Here is a 21,711-nt window from a genome sequence, read left to right as displayed (position 1 = left end):
GTATTGCGTCATACATGATATGAATTGCGTCATGTTATTCCTAGAAGTCATGGATGATGCAATCATAACGAAGCTTACATCACTCTGCTGAACAAATTGCCCTATATCACCTCTAGAAATCATACAGTGTCGTGCTCTCTTATTTGTCAGTGTTTGATTTTGCAAAGGGACACATTTCTGTTTAGCCAAAGTGAGCAGAGATGCCTCGTACTTGTGTGAACAGTGCGGATAACTTCTGCTATGTTTGTGGTGAAGTGACTTTTGCATCACAAAAGCGCAGTATAACCACTATGGTTAAGAAAGCCTATCACCTTTATTTTGGCTGCAAAATTGGAGATCAGGACAAGAGGTGGGCCCCACACATATGCTGCAACACTTGTGCAACAAATCTTCGCCAGTGGTTGAACAGGAAAAGGAAATCTATGCCTTTTGCAGTGCCAATGATTTGGAGAGAGCCAACAGATCATACCAGCAATTGTTACTTCTGCATGGTGCCTCCAGTTGGGAAAGGTGTGTCAAAGGCCTGGTCCACACTACCCCCCCACTTCGGACTAAGGTACGCAAATTCAGCTACGTTAATAACATAGCTGAATTCGAAGTACCTTAGTCCGAACTTACCGCGGGTCCAGACGCTGCAGGCAGGCTCCCCCGTCAATGCCGCGTACTCCTCTCGCTGAGCTGGAGTACCGGCGTTGACGGCGAGCACTTCCGGGATCGATCCGGGATCGATTTATCGCGTCTAGACAAGACACGATAAATCGATCCCAGAACATTGATTGCCTGCCGTCGGACCCGGAGGTAAGTGTAGACGTACCCAAAGAAGAAAAAGTGGACTGTGCATTATCCAAACATTCCATCAGCTATACGCCCAGTACCCCACGGAGAAGGACTGCCGGTTCCTGATGCACCAGAATCATTCTCACTTGAGTCAGACGAGGAAGAGGAAGAGGATGAAACTTCTGGTCCTGAACCATCAATGTCACAGGACCCACATTTTCTCCCATCCTCCTCCTCTGAACCACACCTCATAACACAAGGTGAACTGAATGGCCTTGTCAGGGATTTGGAACTACCCAAGAGTAAGGCAGAGCTGTTGGGCTCCAGACTACAGCAGTGGAATCTCCTGGCAGGTGATGTTAGGGTTTCCATGTTCTGTGACTGTCAAAGGGATCTTGTCCCATTCTTCTTCATGGAAGGTGATCTTGTAGCCTGCAACAACATCGATGGTGTGATGGAGCCCTCAACATCGTTCACGATCCAGATGAGTGGAGACTGTTCATTGATTCATCGAAGACGAGGCTTAAAGCTGTTTTACTGCATAATGGCAATGTTTTGCCATCAATTCCAGTTGGTCATAAAGTCCATATGAAGGAAACCTAGGACAACATGAAACAACTTTTGAGGTGCATAAACTATGACCAACACCAGTGGCAGCTTTGTGGCGATTTGAAGGTTGTTGCTCTCTTGCTTGGTCTGCAGACTGGATACACAAAGTACTGCTGTTTTCTCTGCGAATGGGATAGTCGTGCAAGAGATTCCCACTCCATCAAGAAAGATTGGCCACTCCGACAGTCATTGGAGCCTGGGAGGAAAAGTGTTCAGCATCCACCACTTGTTGAATCAAGGAAGATTTTGTTTCCACCCTTACACATCAAGCTGGGTCTGATGAAGATCTTTGTCAAGGCCATTGACAAAACACAAGCAGCTTTCAAGTACCTCCGTGGAAAATTTCCAAGGTTAAGTGAAGCTAAGATAAAGGAAGGTGTCTTTGTTGGTCCTCAGATTCGTGAACTTCTTCGAGATGATGCATTTGATCATGCACTGCGTGGCAAGGAAAAGACGGCACGGAAAGCCTTCCAGTTAGTGGCAATAAATTTTCTCGGAAACAACAAGGCAGACAACTACAGGTTGTTGGTGGAAAACCTCCTCAAGGCATACAAAAGCCTTGGTTGCAACATGTCACTAAAGATACATTTTTTGCACTCTCATCTAGCTTTTTTTCCACCGAACTGCGGAGCAGTGAGCGACGAGCACGGCGAGCGATTTCACCAGGACATTGCAACAATGGAGAAACGCTATCAGGGCAAATGGAGCCCATCAATGCTTGCAGACTATTGCTGGACAGTGACAAGAGATGCTCCATTTAATGAATACAAGAGACAAGCCAAGAAGCGCCGAGTAGACACTGAATATTACTAAACTATGTACATAATAGTTTTTTGCCTTTTGTTTCATAATACATTTTATTTATATAACCCTTTTGCTGATTTTTAAAGTGTTACATAAACAGGACAGGTGAAATATTATCATGTAAAGCAACTATAAACACATGAAAAGACCTAGGTTTACAATTTATGATTAAAACTCTACTATCTACACAATACACATAGACATAAAATGTAAAAACTTAAATATCTTAGAAACAGTAGCCAATCAGTTGTTTTAATTGTCATATTTGAATTCAGCACATCAAAATACATATTAAATGGCACAGTTTATCTCTGAAGCAGACGACTTCTCAAAAATTGTAGACCAGTGCTTTCTGCATTAGTTCAGAAACCTGTTCTAGAAATATCCTTTCACCAGGTTCAAGTCAAAGAAAGAATGGACTGGTAGTAATAGCTTATGTACATTTTTGGCCAGTCAAGGGATATAAACTTCTTTTTGTTTTACCAGGAAGGTGTTCCAGTATTATTATTTAATTATTATTATTATTATTATTATTATTTAAACTGCTAAAGAAAACTTCACACTCAAAAGAGGTGAACTCCTTATATAGCCTCCTCATACAGCTTTTCTCAATTTATCACCTCATATCCAGAGAAAGGATAAGCTGACTAAAAGAACAGACTTACAGAAGCTATATTTACAAGCATGTGAACAAAATGTCAAGTCTCTCTCTCTACTCCAGCTTGGGGCATTGGAATTAAGAAGCTGTGCTCTGATGGGGATGTTTAACAGAGCATCAACCATGGTAAAAGTCATAACTATATTAACCGTATTGCCATGAAAAACATAAAATGTTCGGAAAAAATATGAATTTAAACTTTCTTCCAGTTTTTCACTTTTTGCACATGGGCAGAGACTGAGAATATGAATGAGGAAGCAGAAGACAGAAGGGAAAGAATGGGGATTTAATTGAGCCAGCTCTTAGGCTCTATCAGTAGATCAGACTTCTGAGGGTATGTCTACACTACAATTAGACACCCATGGCTGACCCGTGCCTGCTGACTTGGGATCACAGAGCTTGGGCTAAGGGGCTGTTTAATTGTGGCGTAGACATTCTGAGTCTGGCTGCAGCCCAAGTTTTGTACCCTTTCACCTTGCAGGATCCTAGAGTCCAAGCCTGAACATCTACACCACAAGTGAACAGCCCTTTAGCCTGAGTCAGCTGGCACGGGCCAGCCATCGGTTTTTAATTGCAGTGTAGACAAAGAAGAAAATGCGGAGGAACTACAAGGGCCTTAGAGAAGAGGATCTGACTCTCCCATAGTAGACAGGCTGGATCTTCGTTCTCCTAAATTCTCGTGATTTTTCCTGTCCTACTCCTCTTAATGGCCAATTATGTAGGACAGATCCTTTGTTTCATCTACCCGCGGAGTGGGGGAAGGGAGGGGGAGAGCAATAAGAGACCTCAAGAATCGAGGAGGAAGGGAACCCAACTTTTTCCCACTCCAACAGCTTATAGTACTGTTGCATATAGTACTGTTTTCTCTGGGAAATCCAAATCTTTTAACTTCTTCAGTTTTCTGCATTTCCCCCATTTCTGAATAGTTTAGTCTCCATCTGTAAGAGGGTCCCTGTCTGTCCTAGAGGAACACCTGTAGAGAAACCTAAGAACCTTTGCAGTGAGAATCGCTGTACACACAGTGTCAAATATGGAGGCATTCGGAAATTTTCTGCCAAATTTCTCTCTCTGCAACATAAAAGGGGAATATTTCCCAGATGTTGCAATGTCATGTTTTTCACTATATACAAGAAAAGTTACATGTGATTGCTATGTAGACACTTCATCAATATTGGATTTTTACTGAGCCTGCAAAGTGTCTGTAAAATAATTATTCAGTACAAAAACAAAACCACTAGTAACAAGAAAAGTAGCTCCTTTTTATTTTCAGCTACTATTTAATTAATTGCTATCTTAATGATGACATGTATCTAAATTAAACATTCTTCAAAGAGATCCCCCACATAAAGTGTATGGAAGGCACATAATTCAGGAACTACTGTAATTATGTAAATAGCAATGCTATCTATCTGTTCTGGTGTAGATCCACAATTTATTTTTTATATTTGAGCAATATCAAGACATATGCTTATAGTCTCTGAGTAACCGCATTACCACCATAGTTCAGAATCACTCCTACTTATTGTAGCTGCAGTGCAGGACAGCCTATGTAATATGAGTCTATATCTATGAATTCTAATAATATAAAGATTTTTCCTCTGAGGGTTGTAAATTCTATATCTATTTTTTCACAGTATAATACAGAAGATGCTACTGTTCAAACCTGCTGCATTCTGGGGCCCCAAGGATTTTTTTAATGCAACCTTTTCAGATTTCAATTCAACTACCACGGTTCCCATCAAACAATGTAGCTTACACAAAGAAATGCCTACACGGCATAACGGTAAAAACAATCCAACAGCTAATTTTGTCCCCCACAGGGATTCAAGCATATAGGGGACACGCTGCATGCAGATCTCCTCCTTCCAGGTCCCATGGAGGCCCCCTGCACGGATTCTCAGAGCATTCTTTCCCCCTTTGGAGGGTTTTTTTCCCCGATAATAAACGATCGGGGTGTTATTAAAACCCATGGACCTAATTGTGCTGCTCTTAGTCCTTACTTGGGTAAAATATTCATTGCTTTCACTAGGAATGTTGCTTTAGTAAGAGAAGAATAAATTCTGCAGTATTAATAAATTATTAATAATTAGTATTTGGCATATGTGCATCAGTTTTATTTTATTTTATGTTGTTGTTTTAATTGAAAGTGCTCCACAATCGTTAATAATTCATACTCAAAACATCCCTGAGAAGTAAATGTTATTGCCATTTTACTGTTAGGAAATTGAAATATAGGCAGGTTAAATGGCTTGCCAACTCGTATTGAGACAGAATTAGAACTCAGGTGTTCCTGGCTCCAGATGCTATACTCAGACCATGCCCCTCTGTTTAGAAAAGGAACATAAATCTCGAAACAGAATAAAGCATTAAAAACATGCATTTTTACTCTGAGTACAAACACAACCTGAAAAAAGCTACTTGGTCACAAATTGTACATACAAATTTAGCGATAATAATCAATGAAAGCAAAAACAATGGGCTGAACAACACTCAATTGTAAATAATTACAAAAATATTCACAGTCCATTACTGTGATTGAACTGAAAGTGCTGTGTTTGTAGCATGCATGGCATTATTGACATCTGTGTCTCTTTTCTAGCCTTATGTGCATTCCAAGCTTCTAATGTATGTTAAATGTGCACTGAGAGAAGAACAGATCCCTTGATCTTGTAACAGGAAATACCGTTAATCTTTGGTCTTTAGTGTCCTATTTCAACTACAGTAATCTTTCAAACTTGTTAAAAGAGAAGAACCTTAAAGGTGTTGCATCAGCTGCACTATTCTTTAAAGATCTAATCTTCTTGACTTAACACAGCCTCAAGGCTGATGCACTCCTACACACAGAAACCTGTATAGTTCTTTTAATAGAGGAAATATAATTTCTCAATTTTACTTTCCGTTTACTTCAACAGGATAATGTACTTACCCTGAATCCCTCAAATAAACTAAATATACTAAATGCATGTTTGGTCCTTTACATTAATATTCTTGGTGAAAATGTACTTCTTGTTCTGCTGCTTGTCATTTATCCTCCCAAAAGAAAAGCCCAAAATTTTTTGGGTGGAGACAATCAGTAGATCCCAAACCCATTAAGAATAAAAAAAATCAAAGTATATAAAAGTTAAAAATAAAAATATATATTTGTTATAGTGGGCAAAGAGAATCCGCAATTAGGCTCTGGGATTGGCATAGTTTATCCAACCTGGTTAATTTCTAGCAATATCTCTAACAAAGTATGCTTTTCCAAATTATTTATTGCTGTCAGTCTATACAGATTATTAGCTACTCTTTTGTTTCAATCTCTTACAAATAGTAAAAAGAGAATAATTGAACAGTTTCCATTTGAATTACCCTTTGCTTTCTAATTACTGTTTTAGCCTGAATATTTAGGAGTGAATGAACATGTACATTGGTTTATACTCTATATGGGTTACACACAGTGCCTTGTGATGGGAATTAATTGAAAAAGTCATACCTGTGGGCACAAAGTCTCTATGTGATTAGCTGCCATTTGGACAATTTTAATTCCATCTTCATTAGTTGATAGTGAACAAGCAAGATTAGCCACCTTAAAGAAAAAAAGTATTTTAAGTATGCATTCACTTTCATAAAAATAAATTGCATAAAAATAAATATTGCCTTGCTAAACTGAAAGAAATCTATGCAAGAAGCATTATTTTGATAAGTTAATTTGGCAAAGAACATGTTGGAACAAGGACACTGTGACTATGAGAGAAAGGAGGTGGGGAAAAAAGGTAGAAATAAGAAATCTTATGAAATTTTCCTGATCAGGGTCTAATGCACAATGGCAACTGAATACTAGATTTTTCTCCAGAATTAGTGCTGGGGATAACATTTGTCCCCAATGGCATTGGGAAGCTTGAAATTGCATGAGGTTTTAGTTAGCTAGCTTGTGGCTGGTTTTATTATTTCTCAGAGGCTTCTGTTTATGTTGCCGTCCCATTTTCCCCTGCTTTCAGATTCCTAAACATTAAACAACATTACTCTTGATCTGGCACGGTATGAATAGGTGGAGTGGCCTGTTTGACAGACACAGTGGACTAAGTTCTGTCTACACACAGTTTTTGTATTACTATAACTACTTCAGTGTGGGGGAAGGCTGATTTTTACCAGAATAGTTACCCCAGTAACTCCTAGTGCAGACATGGTTATATCAGTATAAAGGTGCCTTATGCCAGTATAGTTTATTTGTCATAGGGCAAATGCAGCCCCCTCTTCCATGGGTGGTTCTCCAGATGGTTCCACTGCCCAAGAGGTGTGGCTGGATGTGAGAGAACAAGGGGCACACCTGTCCCTGCTGTGCATGGCAGCACACATAAGTGGAGGCTAGGCATGGGGACAGATGGAGCTGCGGGATCTGCATCCGCATGGATCCTCCCATTCCCAGCCTCTAGAGGTCACAAAAGATCCCACATCGGCTATTTCACCCATTAGGCTGCAGTTACTGCCACAAAATGGCTTTGTTTCATATGCATCTGTCCAACGTCCACCCTGGCTACTTGGGCCAGGGGCTGGGCTATAAAATGTGGCCTATGCAACGCTTTACATACCCATAATAAACATAACCCTTTAATATATAGTAATATTTTACAGTTACTTAGTGCTTTACATATCGCACATGATGTAAAAATATTAACAATTTCATCCTCATTTACCAACTTCCTGGGATGTTATTTCTATAGAAGATGAGTAAATTAATCATGTTCTATTACCAGCGGCTATTATTATCCTAATTTTACAGTTTAAAAAAATTAAACAAAAGTTAATTAATTTGTACAAGGTCACATAAACAGTCTTGCCAGTCTATGCATTCAAAAATCATCAGTAAGGCTCCCAAAATAATGAGATTGGTTTAAAAATCATGATTTTTTTAAAATAGTAATTGTTGGGTTCTTTTCATTTGCCTTTGGGTTTCTGAGTTTTTAAGGATCACATTTTCAAGCTTCCTTCCACAATGAGATCTAGAAACTTAATATTTAAAAAAATTTAAGCTGAGACATTAAGAAAAACACCCAAAATCACAAGACTTGAAAATCACAAGACTTGGCGACAATGCTAAGAGTTAGTGTAATAACTGGAGTTGTAATTCCTGCATTCCAGTCTCATCCTCAGTGTACTACACAGGGCTGCCATTTAGATAAGATATACTATACAGAATGTACAATCGCTAAAAAGGTTCTATGAAAACTTCATGGATAATTCTTTGAAAACATCTGCTCAACTTGCAGCTGGAGTCAAAAAAGCTAAAAGAATGTTAGGAACCATTACGAAAGAGATAGATAATAAGACAGAAAATATCATGCCACTATATAAATCCACAGTATGCCCATACCTTGAATACTGCAAGCAGTTATGGTCGTCCCATCTCAAAAAAGTTATATTTCAACCGGAAAAAGTACAGAGAAGGGCAACAAAAATGTTTAGCGTACGGAACAGCTTCCATATGAGGAGAGAATAAAAAACTGGAACTGTTCATCTCAGAAAAGAGATGACTAATGGGGGATATGATAGCGGTCTACAAAATAATGAATCATGTGAAGACAGTGAATAAGGAAGTGTTATTTACCCCTTCACATAACACAAGAACCAGGGGTCACCCAATTAAATTAATAGGCAGCAGATTTAAAACAAACAAAAGGAAGTACTTCTTCACACATTGCATAACCTGTGGAACTTGTTGTCAGTGGAAATTGTAAAGGCCAAAAGTATAAGTGGGTTAAAAAAAGAATTAGATAAGTTCATGGAGGATAGGTCTATCAATGGCTATTAGCCAAGCTGGTCAGGGACATTATACTCTGGGTGTCCCTAAACCTCTGACTGCCAGATGCTGGGACTAGACAGCGGGGGATGGATTGCCCTTTTTGTTCATTCCATCTGAAGCATTTGGCACCAGCCCCTGCCAGAAGACAGGATACTGGGCCTGATGAACCATTGGTCTGACTCAGTATCACCATTCTTATGTTCTTAGCTATAGGTAGCATCATAAAAATTTGTAGACAGTTTATTAATTCTAAAAAAGGGCTCACTTTAAAAAGTTGTTTTCCCTTGTTGGTTTGAAGTCAGGATTCCTTTGCAGTCATGTTTGACAACCAATAAGTGTAATTATATACCGTTTTTTAAAATAATTGACTTTTTGTTTGCCACACACATTGAACTGTCTATGTGGGCTAATGTAACCACTTTTCTAGTATATTACATTCACTTGCACTGCATTAATATACCATTGCATATAAAGAAACATTCCAAAAGGTTAAGTGCAAAAAATATAGATCTTTTCCTAAAGCAGTAAAACAAAAATACAATAAAAAAACCAATGAAATTTTCCTTCAAATTAAAATAAATCCTCTTAGTATCATTTCCTCTCTGCTACATGGTCCCACGTGTTTCCAGTTTCATTTCATAGTCTACAGGAAAGTTAAGAAAACTATGTTTAATATAGGATCCATCTTCAACACATGTATGGTGGGGAAATCCTCACAGCTTTTAAAGCTGCAAGCCTCAAGCCCCAAACCCTAATTCCCTGGTACAGCTAAGGACTGCACAACGTGAGTCTGGATGGGAAGTGCAAAAGTATCTTCAAGTAAATTTTTTCCCCCATCCCCATTTTGAGGGCGTCAGTGCTGTCCAGGCATAAATTTGATCAGCCTGAAAGCTGACTCGATCTGTGCCAGTGGGCAGCAGCCACTATAGACCATAACAGCAGCTAAGAATTTGTCAAGCATATGTTACCATGGCCATACTCATCTCGCTATGCAAAAGGCCAGAAAGGAATGTCTGGTCTTCCTGTAGAAGTCACTGTGCTTCCTCTGGGCCCAAGGATGCTGATAAACATTCTTATAATTTGGTATGAGAATGACCTCTAGAGCCAGAAAGATTCTATTTTATCTGGAATTCAGGTACCAACACATTTTAACATCATATTTGACATAGAATATTTTATGGTCATGTGCTTCCTCTGTTGGCTCTTCAGTCACAACAAGCATTCCCCTTGAGTTGGGCAAATTCATAACAGCATCCATAATGATGGTAAAGCACAAATAAGGAATAAGGAAATAAACAGCAAGGAACTATATAGGCTTGTGTTCCACTAGGAACAGAAAAATATGGCTGTTTTGCATGTGGAAAAGGATAAAATTCACAGGACAAGAACATATTTTGTAAGAGTCTAAGAGGTATTTAAAAAAATCAAGTACTAGAAAAAATAGTTGTATTCCTTCAGAGATCAACTATTTTATTGCCTTACAACTTTTCTGCTAGGTAATTGTGATTCCTGCCAATGGAGCTATACCAAAGGTGAATTTGGCACTTCATCATTCATTTTGACTAACACTAGGAAATCTATTACATTTCTTTTTAGCAAAATGGGTAGAAATGTCTATGACTCATACTCAGGTAGCACAACGTCAGTGTGTAAGAAACAAGTAAAATTATCAAATTGCAGCTTGCCAGTTTCTATTGAATGTGATTAGATTAACAGCAGCACTCCACCCTACAAGACAAGGAGTCAAGGCTCTGGTGAATCTTTATCATTGGATACTAGCCTCAACCATCAACACACTAGTCCCCACAGTCTCCATTCCTCTCTCCCCTTTGCCCACACAGATCTCCTTGGGTTTTTTTGACACCCCATGCCACATGACGAGTGAGACTCGTGAGCCAATGGTAGAAAACAAAGGCTGAAACAGGCAGATGGAAGTATCAAGAATTTATCCAAGCCTATGGTGAGGCTGTAATACAGGTCAGGAAAACCTTCCAATCAGCCTCTGTTGATACTGTAAATTTTGCTCCAAGAAGCTAACCAGGGGGTAAACTACTTCATCTGTCCTGAGTGCCTATAGCTCATAGAAGAACTAAGCACCAAGGATTATGAAGAACTATCATCTTCCTTCCCACACACATGCATGAAAGTTTCTCAGACAGCATGGATCCACTCCTACTATACGCGCCAATACATGCCTGCTTTCCCTGAGTTCGGTACATTCTTCAGCAGAAGAAGAGAGAGAATTAATCATATGTTACAGATATTAGTCACATCACTTCATGCTCTGCTGGAGGCATTCAGATACTACGGTGATACGGGCAGTATAAGCACATAGAATAGAATAGTGCAATATTACCCATAGGTATAACCTGCTCCTTAAATCTGACTGATTTTTAGAATACAAAGGAACTAATAAATAATATTCTTCAATGTTCAGTCTCTGTGAACAAAATGATGCATTAATACATATTTGTTTTATATTTGTTACCTGAAATAAAGCTCCTTATGTGCACTTGAATCTGCTGTTTCATACGCACCACTGATTTAAAACCAGACTTCTATATTTCCTGATTTTTTTGTCACTTTATAATTCAATGAGCCACCAATTTCTCCATGCTAGAAATGGTTCTAAAAGGAGCAGAAAGAACTATCTGTTTAAAATATACAGGGCCGCCCAGAGGATTCAGGGGGGCTGGGGTCTTCGGTGGCAGGGGGCCCCCCGTCGTCGAACTGCCGCCGAAGACCCGGAGCGGAAGAAGCTCCGGGGGGGGCCCGGGCCCCGCAAGAGTTTTCCGGGGCCCCTGGAGCAAGTGAAGGACCCCACTCCAGGGGCCCCGAAAAACTCTCATGGGGGCCCCTGCGAGCCCCGGGGCAAATTGCCCCACTTGCCCTCCCCTCTGGGCGGCCCTGAAAATATATACCAGTTAAGGTGAAGCAATCTTACAGGGTGCGTGTGAGAAAGAGTGACACACACACACAGGGAACAACAAAATGAGCCTGTGACTGAGCATGCATGTCTAGAATGGATGAGAAACATAGAATATCAGGGTTGGAAGGGACCTCAGGAGGTTATCTAGTCCAACCCCCTGCTCAGGGCAGGACCAATCCCCAGACAGATTTTTGCCCTAGATGGCCCCCTCAAGGATTGAACTCACAACCCTGGATTTAGCAGACCAATACTCAAACCACTGAGCTTCTGTGATGTTCATCTGCCATATTCAGTTTGCGGATGACTAACCTTCAAAGGCAATGCTACTTCCTTCACCAGTGTGGTCACCAAGCTCAGCAAGGCTTGGCGGGTAGCTGGCTGTTTTCAAGTTTCACTTAAATTGCTGATTTGAGAGCACTCGAACTGTTCCCAATTTAGCTTTTTTAAGCACCAAGCTCTGAGGCTGCAATCCCATTAACCCCTCTTGACTCACTCTCTAACTAATATGTAATTAAACTGTAAGTGTAAAACACATATTTTAAAGTTGTTCTCTTTGCAATAGCTAATCTATAAAAAACAAAATAAAACAAAAACAGAGTGGACATGTTGGATATGATTTTAATCAGAATAATGCTGTTCTTGCTGTTTTATGGGCCATCAACTATATAAAATGTAATAAAGAAATCAATAGTTTAAGCAGAACAATGAAATGTGCACTGAATAAACAATAGGCACTAATACAATTTTTGTATTGTTTTGTACAAAATGGATTGCGCTTAAGAACAAAAATCACTACATATTATATTATGACTGACTGAAAGATGGAAAAATCACACAATCAAAATAATAAATACATCATAACCCTAATATCTGTGACTACAGATTCATTAACTATAGCATGAAAAAAGGGGGAAGAGTGTTTGCCCTTGTCTTCTGATTTAACACTTTATACTTATTATTCACCCCAAAGTCATTCAGACTCTTCATACAGAGTGGGGGAGGGATAGCTCAGTGGTTTGAGCATTGGCCTACTAAACCCAGAGTTATGAGTTCAATCCTTGAGGGGACCACTTAGAGATCTGGGGCAAAAACCAGTACTTGGTCCTGCTAGTGAAGGCAGAGGGCTGGACTTGATGACCCAAGGTCCCTTCCAGTTCTAGGAGATAGGATATCTCCATTTAAAAAAAAAAAAATTGGCCCTATCCAGCCCATATAAGACTCTGGATAAAATTCTGGCTCCAGGGAACTCAATGAGAGTTTTGCCATTGACGTCAATGGAGAGTCAGGCGTTTATCTTATCAGGTACAGAAGCTCCAGAAGGCTGCTTATATTGGCTTCACACTGGCCTAGCATATGATGAGAAAGTCCACCTCATGCTCAAGGGTAGGGAAAATCAAACTTAGTCATTGCATAGTGGGAGGAAACAGTACTGCTTGGAACAATGGGCAGTTTATGTAAATATGCTCCAAGTCCCTTAAGGAGCCCTCATAGTAAGTTTTTTGGTTGTTGTTTTTTTGCTCTCTGCCACTAAACCTGTGCTGGGAGCATGAATTATGACAATCCTTATGACTCAGTAACCCTCTTTGTGTATGTCTTCTACGCTATGAGCTAGGGATGTGATTCCTAGCTCAAGTAGACATTCTCACACTAGCTCTCATCTGAGCTATTATTATATTAAAAGGGAGTTTTGCAAATTACTGCAATAGGACCAGGATTTAGCCCCACATAATTATTTTCCCTCCTTAAAGTTAACATCCTTCAATTATCTGGACTCTTTTCAAATCCTCAGTTGTCTCTCAGACAAACTACACTTGCCACTTTTAAACTTTTCACATACAGTAAGACAATCCTTTCAGGCTTCTGATAATTTTTGTTGATTTCTTTAAAACCAAGGACAAGGCAAAAGAAGCAAAGTATTTTCCATAAAAATTAACTGAATGTTTAATGAATTTGCTTTGATACTTTTGTGTTTGCTTTCCACAAACATTCAAGGGATCAAGTGTTGTCCGAACAATTGAAATGAAACAAGTCATCATTTTGACTTTGATTCATTGAAATTGACACGTTCCTGTGAAGCATTTTAATTTTGACAAAATGGTATTTTCCAGCAGAAAACTGTTGTTAAAACATTTTCAACCAGCTTTAACCCCAAATACACTTTCCTTCCAACTTGATATCATTGTTGCTTATCATAACCCTTTGCTTATAGTCCTTTGGCCAATTTTCAGTCCACATTACATTATTCCTATTCAAGGACATTTTAATTAAGTTTCCAAGTATGATTTGATGAGATAGCATCAAGTGCTTTACTACAATCCATATATAATGCATCTACTGCGTTCCCTTCATCCATTAATTTTGTAATTCTATCTAAAAAGCAATCAGGTTTGTCTGGCAAGATTTATTGCTAATAAATCCATTCTGCTTATATCTCATGGTTCCATTATCCTCTAGCTATTTAGTTATTTTTTCTGTAAATATTTCTTCCATTTGTTTAGAGATACTGATTGTCACAGTTACTTTTATTTCCTTCTCCCCCCACCTCCAAAGCACTACTGCTTGCTTTTTTCTATCATTCCTGTACTTACCAATTCTCCATGATTTTTCAAATACAACTATTAGTGGTACCACAAATCAGATAACTAATTAATTCCTTTCATGCCCTATGCTGTATGCCATCCAAATAAGCAGATCTGAATGTGTTCAAATGTTCCAAATATTCCACATGCCCACTATCATCAAAGAGAAGTTGAAACCTCACGGAAAACTTTGAAAATTATTATAGTTTGAAATGAATCTGCTTTTGGTCTGTGCCATTTTACAGTAGAACAACGCTAATCCACACTTCACTATTCCTCATACCCATACTTCATACACAAAAGAAGTTCATCTCTCCTCAGCAAAGATCAAGGGCCAGGGTCTTCAGCTGATGTAAATCAGCATAGCTCCATTGACATCAATGGCGCTATGCTACTAGTGTGTACCATTGGTGTATACACCAGATGGTAAACTGGCCCTTAATTTCAGAAAATTGCAGTGAGCTCTCATATTGTTAATATGTTCTGGCCTCTACCTCTCCTCTGACTACACATAATTGCTTAAAATTCATGCTGTCATTTTCTCTGTATTGTGGATATACAAGACCTCTCTCCACAGGGCAGGGAAGCTAGAGAGAGAGAGACAATATTCTATTTGATTCATCTTCTTATGGTGTGCCTATTTACCATGTGCCTAAAACTGCTGTGAACCATGCCAACATCTGGTATGTGTTTGCCATTTCTGTCCCCACTTCACCAAACACTTGCACTAAAACCTTGGAAACCCAAAAGCACAGCCTTCATATGGAAGGGCTTGTGTGACTTCAAAGAGATGGAAAGGTGTCATTTCCCACTTTCTGCTAATGTTGAGCCCTCTATACCATTTTTGCTACGTTTTGTCCATCTCTGAACTATGCAGAAAAGAGGAGTGCTTAGCTTGCAGAGAAAGTCAAGTTTGGAATTTAAATATGCTCTCAAATAAAAGATCACATCAGTCAGCAGCAAACTTATTTACTGTGTTGTTTTCTTCAAAAACAGAATGATTTAAGATCGAACTGCCATAACATAATTTCCAAGATAGACTATTAAGGTGAACTATTTATTCTGTGCCAAAACCACACAGAATAACTATGCTGACTAACTAGAACAGAGATCATCATAACTTTTTTATAATAAAAGCTCTAGACAACTTATCAAATTTATTAACATTTGCCTGAAGTAGATTCAATAATATTTTTACCCTTGTAATGAAAATAAAAACAATAAGATGTATTTCTAGATGGGAGGAGGGAGGTAAGAAAATGTGATGTGCTCTACCAGATGTAAAGATTTCTGGCGAAACAGCAATATTCTGCATTATTGCTCCAGAGATGAAAATGTTTTAAAATATATGCTAGGGATATTATTACTTCTAAGTAGCAAGTTTTTCACTCCTTGCAGTTATTCAATAAACAGAGAATACCTACAGCAGACCAGATGATACATTAATTTTGACCAGAGCCACAAAAATCAACAATGCTGGTCTCAAAGAATAAGTTTAATATTAGTAAGATTATGTTTCCCTACTCAGAGGCAGAAGCCATTTGAGGCTATAAAGTGAATTTACAAAGCATGTACATTTTGGTAATAAGTAGATAAACATATCTGATAAAAGTAAAAAAAAAACATGTATTTTAAATTTTACTTTGAGACCAACACTCACATCAACTCACATTCTATTTGTTAGATATTGTTGGCATAAACTCCTAATATAACCCAGTATGATTGCTATAGGAAAGTAGCATTTTCCTGCACACAGATATTAGGCTCCCACCTTTCAGAAACTTCACTGGATTTTTTTCACAAGAAAATCAATCAGAAAATTACACTGCACATCAATAGACAGAAACCAGTTGTGTCATCATCTGCAGCTGTATTTGAAACCCTGCCAAAATGTTTGGTATTTGGCATACCTCCCTCTTTTCAATTTGTTACAATGCACTTAACCTATCACTGTTGCTCAGTGTACTATAACTTCAGTACAAGCTACTTACTAGTGTGTACCACAGACATTCAAGCATGGTCTTGACAAGAAATATTTTCTAAATTCTATGATTTTGACTTCCTGTCAGTCATTTCTTAAAATGTATATGATAAACAAACCTACCAAAATTTTAAAAACCTAACATCATGAAGTTTGTCCTGTATACACATCCTGAAAACACAATATGCTGGAAATACTATCACTAACATCATATTTTGTTAATTTAACAACCCACTAGATGACTGTGGCTTGGGAGGGAGGAGGACAGCTCCTCTCAGGGTCAGGGCACTGCTGTTCTATGTGCTGTACAAATAGTAAAAGATGGTCCCTGACTTGAAGAGCTTACAATTCATCAGGCTCTGTTTTCTCTGATGGCCAACAGAGACTGACTTCAAAGCCCAAATATGTCTGTACAGTGAAATACCTTTGTTTAATATGGCTGGCACTGCAGCACCACATTTGGGTTGGAAGGGAACTGTAGTCAGTTATCTAGGCCAGGGGTTCTCAAACTGTGGACTCTGGCTCCCGGGGGTCAGATGGCTGCAGGATAGCCAATAAGTGGCAGACTTTCTGGGGAGTTTCCTGCATCAGCTGTGCATGAGGACAGCTTGGGCTGCTCAGATAGTGGAGGGTAAATACAACAGCAAAGTATTACTTAGTTTCTTGCAATGCCACAGGTACGATGGATGACTTGTGATTAATGCACAGGACTGGGACTCAGGAGATCTGGATTGCTGGTGCTGACATGGACTTTATGTAACCTTAGACAAATCATTTAATAGTTCTAGTGGATCAGTTCCTGATCGTAAAATGGAGATATTAATACACCCTTTTTCCCACCGTTCGTCTGCTTTTTAGATGTTGATTATAAATTATTTGTAGCAGAGATTATCTCTTATTACATGTATGTACAGTACCTGATATATTAGGGCTCTGATTTCAGTTGGGACCTCCATATGCTTCTGTAATACAAAAGCCTTTAAGAGTATGTCTACATTGCAACTGGGGAGTGAGGTTGCAGCACGTGTAGCCATACACTACCTAGCATTGATTGAGCGTGGCAGCTTGGGCTAGCTGCTCAAGTACAAGCACAGCTGGGACCTTGAGTACATACAAAGCACCTAACTCATGTTCAAGTACAAGCACAGCTGGGACCTTGAGTACATACAAAGCACCTAACTCATGCTGCCGACCTGTGCTGCTGCAGTTTCACTGCTATTCAGCCATTCCCTCTGAAGGTTGGTTTAGGAACTCCCATTGCATTCACTGTAGATTTACAGGCCACACATCACATCTGTGCTAGACCCAGGATTTGAATCTAGCTTCTCCTGTGTCTACGCCTGATCAAGACGACAATGCTCCCAAACCTAGTAACTGGATTTCTGCATTCAGTTCTCTCATGACAACGCTAGACTACAAACAGCACAAACCTAATAGTGAGTGATAGATAAGAGGTAACAAGCTTATCGCCTCCCAAAGCTTGTGCAACAGATTAGATGCTATATGGAATCTGTGGAGCCTACACAGTGTGGCATCCAGATGGATACATCTGCCTTACTATTCTTCCTGCTGCCTGTCAAAATTTATTTGCACAAAGCTGACACAGCTGATGCTCACACTCATGTAGAATTAATGGTCTGACAACTGATTTGTATGTTTGTTGGTTGTGAATTGAACTATATTTATTACACATCTTCCCAAGTCAACAAATTAAAGTGACAATAAACTGAAAGATTCTCATGAATGGCCTGGACAGTTTTGATGGAAGAATTAAGAGACTAATTTCTTTTTTTAATATTTGCAATTACTGTATTTTGCATACCCCTGGAAGATAGGCACATTTTTCAAATCTGTATAAGTAAAGGCAGTGGGCTATGTGCTGGGTATCCCTATGAGGTTAGTCAATATTATCCTTGTGTTATTGACGGGCAAACAGAGAGAGGTGAAGCAAGTTGACTGAGGGGTACTGTGAATTAGGCATTGGCCTATTAGATAACTTGGGCCAAGATTTTCAGACTTGATTGTCTAAAGTTAGGCACCAACATATGTGACCTGATTTTCAGCCATACTCTGCACCCAAAAACAAATACAGAACTCAAAAAAGTCTGAATATTTTCTACACAAACAAGTCAAAACAAATCATGAGGGAAAAGATTAATCATGAGAAGCTGTAGTCCAAAAGCAATTTTGTCCGAAAGAGTTATGAACAGCTGAAAAAGGGACAAAAGGGGCTTATAATTTGCTTTTCAATCTTAACTACAGTGATCGCCACTGCTTTGGCTATAAATCATATACACAAACCATGCTGTGTAGAGTATATGGTTTTGTCTATTGTAAATGTGGGTTTGCATTCCCTGGGCTCCAAATTGGTACACTATATGCAGTGATTTGAAAAACAACAAAATTAGTCCCTGCATAGTCTTTGCTTCTGCTTTTTTTGTTACAGTTTATCGCTGATGCATGTGTCTTCTACATTGCATCCGACTAAGTGGGCATTCACCCACGAAAGCTTATGCTCCAATACATCTGTTAGTCTTAAAGGTGCCACAGGACTCTCTGTTACTTTTTACAGATCCAGACTAACACAGCTACCCCTCTGATATCTTCTACAATATGTTCATCATGTTCTTTTTGCTTCTATTCTTAAACAACTTTTATACACATAAGGATTTTTGTTAAGACAGTATGTGGCGATACATTTTATTCATATATTAAAAGGTCAGGGGAACAGGAAAGTTACTAATAAATAATAATTCTCAATTTTTTAAGGAAAAGGCTGCATTGATATACACAAAACTTCTATTCATCAATGCATTATGTGTATTTATGAATACGATGTGCATTTTTACAGGGCTTAATAAAACATATGTAGACAAGAATATTTGGTTTATAGTGGAAAACTATATTCCTTTGGATTGAAAAAACTGACCTCCAGTGGGCAATAAAGTAATATCACAATGTTGCTTGTTTTTCAACTCATTTTCTACAGTAAAACTCAACTTCATCCAAGATTTTATATATGTGAAGTACTGAGCCATTTTTAAGCCACTGCCAAAGCTCACGCGGTTATTTCTGTATATAGCTGGTAAAATACTTTAGGATCCGTAAGCCTGAAAGTTATATCATTGCAATTTGCATTATAATTTGTTATTTTCATAGGCCTGAGGTTAGAAAAAATTTCTTTAAAACATATTGAATACAGATGGTATTTACCCTCTCTCTCTCTCTAAAACTTTGGTTTCTGCCATCTGTTGGTATTCCCTCTGAGACCTTTTCCAGTTGGCTTATCGAGTGCACCTCATCCAGTTCTGGGGGAACACTTTATCCAGTTCTCTGGAATCCAAGAAATCAATTCAACTCCAGACTCTGAGGTTTCTTTATTGGCATACAGTCAAACTACACTTGAGCCGATCAGGCTCAAGCATAGGGCGTGGACATAGAACATATCACACATCCAACCTACATAATAATCATTCAGCTTACACACATTTTTAAACTTTATATTATTGGTTAATATGTCGTATCACACACTTTATGACTGGTCTACTGATTTTTGTAACCAATCCCCATCTAGATCATGAGCTGTTCAAGCACTCCAAAACATGCTAGGCCATAGCTGAAAGCTATCACACATTGCTTACTAACCCACCAGCTCTTTTCTACTAATTACATTTTTTACATATTTACAAGGTGACAAGACTACTGTAAATTCATTCTTTGTTTCATGTCCTTGCTCAGCATAGGCCAACACCATCATTTCTGCAGTTGACTCTTCCAGGGTGTATTTAAGCCTGAAAAATTATTTTAAGTCTTGAGAAGTACTGGATATCTCCCCACCCTTGCAAGATCCTCACCCTGTCCTTTGGGTCCCCTTTATATTTTTCTGAAGGAAAAGATCTAGTTCTCTCTCTTTTTGCAGGATATTAGTTATTCAGTATGCTATTAACGTCATGTTCCTTATTGATATGATTAATGCTGCCTTACCCAATGGAGGTTTACCTTTGTCCCTGTTCAGCTGTATCCATCTTGTTAACATGGGTAAACTCCTGAGGGTGTTATGTAACTTTGAAATGTTAACAGTAATTTTATTTGTCAAGGATGCTAAAGAGTTGAATCAGGCACTTATTTAATAAAGATTACCTGAACACCAGTGGCCAAATTCTGATCTTTGCTACACCAGTGTAAATCTAGACTGACTCCACTTATGTCAGCTTCTGCAGCTTCTTTTGACTTTATTTTGAGCTGTGGATGCTCAGCACCTCTGAAAATGAGACCAAAGTTGTCTCAAATTGGGCAACCAAACCTGGTGGATACTATCAAAAACTTGGGCTTGAATAAAAACAAAATCAGAATGCAAAATACACCATAAGAACGTTGACACCTTCAAAAACCTAACAGTCACAGGGTTGGAGAAAACAGACCTTCCATCTATAGGATAGTAGAATGCAGAGATAATTGCCAGGTAAGTCCTCAGGGAAAAGCCAGAAAGACCTTTCTTCTTTAGGTGAAGCAGGTATTCCAGAATAAACTGAATGGGAGACTGTGAAGGGGAGGTATTTGTCTGGTGTGACCACATAGAGAACTTCTTCCATTTCATGGGGCAAGTATACCTGGCAGAGGGCTTGCTGCTATTTCAAAAGAATGTTTTGCACTCCACTAGAACAGCTAGACTACTGAGGCATTAACCACAGAGAATCCAAGCTGTTAGGATGGGCTGAAAGTATTGGGATGCGGAGTCTGGCCATGGTTCTGTGAAATTATGTACAGGACCTGAGGAAGAGTTATGGGATCTTGAATGGAAAGATTCAACATGTCTGAGAACCAATACTGATGAGACCAGTATGGTGCTATCACAATTAGAACAGCTTGATCTTGTTTAAGCTTGCTCAACACTGTTGGCACCAAAGCAATTGCAGGGTGGTGGGGGGAGGGGAAGAGCATAAATAAGTTTCTCCTTACAGGATAGTAGAAAGGTGTCTGATAGAGACCCTGGACCCCTTGAACAGAAATGGTGACACTTTCTGTTCTGTCAGGTGACGAACAGGTTCACTTCTGGCATTCCCCAGATCTGAAAAATAGAAGTTTCTATGCTTCTGAGTGACCATCGCAATCTCTGCTGAATGATCTGCTGAGATGGCCTGCTACACATTTCTGAGACCCCAGAATGTGAGATCCTTTAAGCATAGTCTTGTTCCTCATGCAAACAGACCAGACATTTGTTTCTTCTCGGCAAAAAAGGGTCAACCAGGCATTTCCCTGCTTGTTTAGACAGAACATTGCAGCAGTTTTCTCATCAGTTGCACAGAACAACCTGGAGTCTGGGGAAGAAACACATGACAGCACACGTGGCAAACTTAGAGCTCTCTGACACTGATGGGAGGGAGGGCTCCTGATCTGACCAGAGACTCTGAAAATCCCTTAAATGAGCTCTCCACCTAAGACATGAAGCATATCTGACTAGGGTCACAGAGGGAAGAGTAGGAGGAAATGGAACTACATTGCATACGTTGGTAGGATCCCTCCGCCAGTCCAGGGAAAACAAAATACTTGCAAGTAGATGAGTCAGCATGACAACAGGGTTGATAGCCAGAG

At 39.2% G+C, this 21,711-nt stretch overlaps 1 protein-coding gene across 1 annotated transcript in view; it reads right to left on the bottom strand.

Moving 5' to 3' along the window:
* CTNNA3 (catenin alpha 3) overlaps nt 1-21,711 on the bottom strand; it is a 1,024,091-nt gene that overhangs the window by 386,405 nt on the left and 615,975 nt on the right. Inside the window, exon 9 of the mRNA XM_065408662.1 lies at nt 6,324-6,416. Coding sequence (XP_065264734.1) covers nt 6,324-6,416 — 93 coding nt within the window. The remainder of the gene's footprint in view (nt 1-6,323; nt 6,417-21,711) is intronic.

Source organism: Emys orbicularis, chromosome 7, assembly GCF_028017835.1.
Source record: "Emys orbicularis isolate rEmyOrb1 chromosome 7, rEmyOrb1.hap1, whole genome shotgun sequence".
Lineage (NCBI taxonomy): Eukaryota > Metazoa > Chordata > Testudines > Emydidae > Emys > Emys orbicularis.
This window is presented reverse-complemented; position numbering and strand designations above follow the sequence as displayed.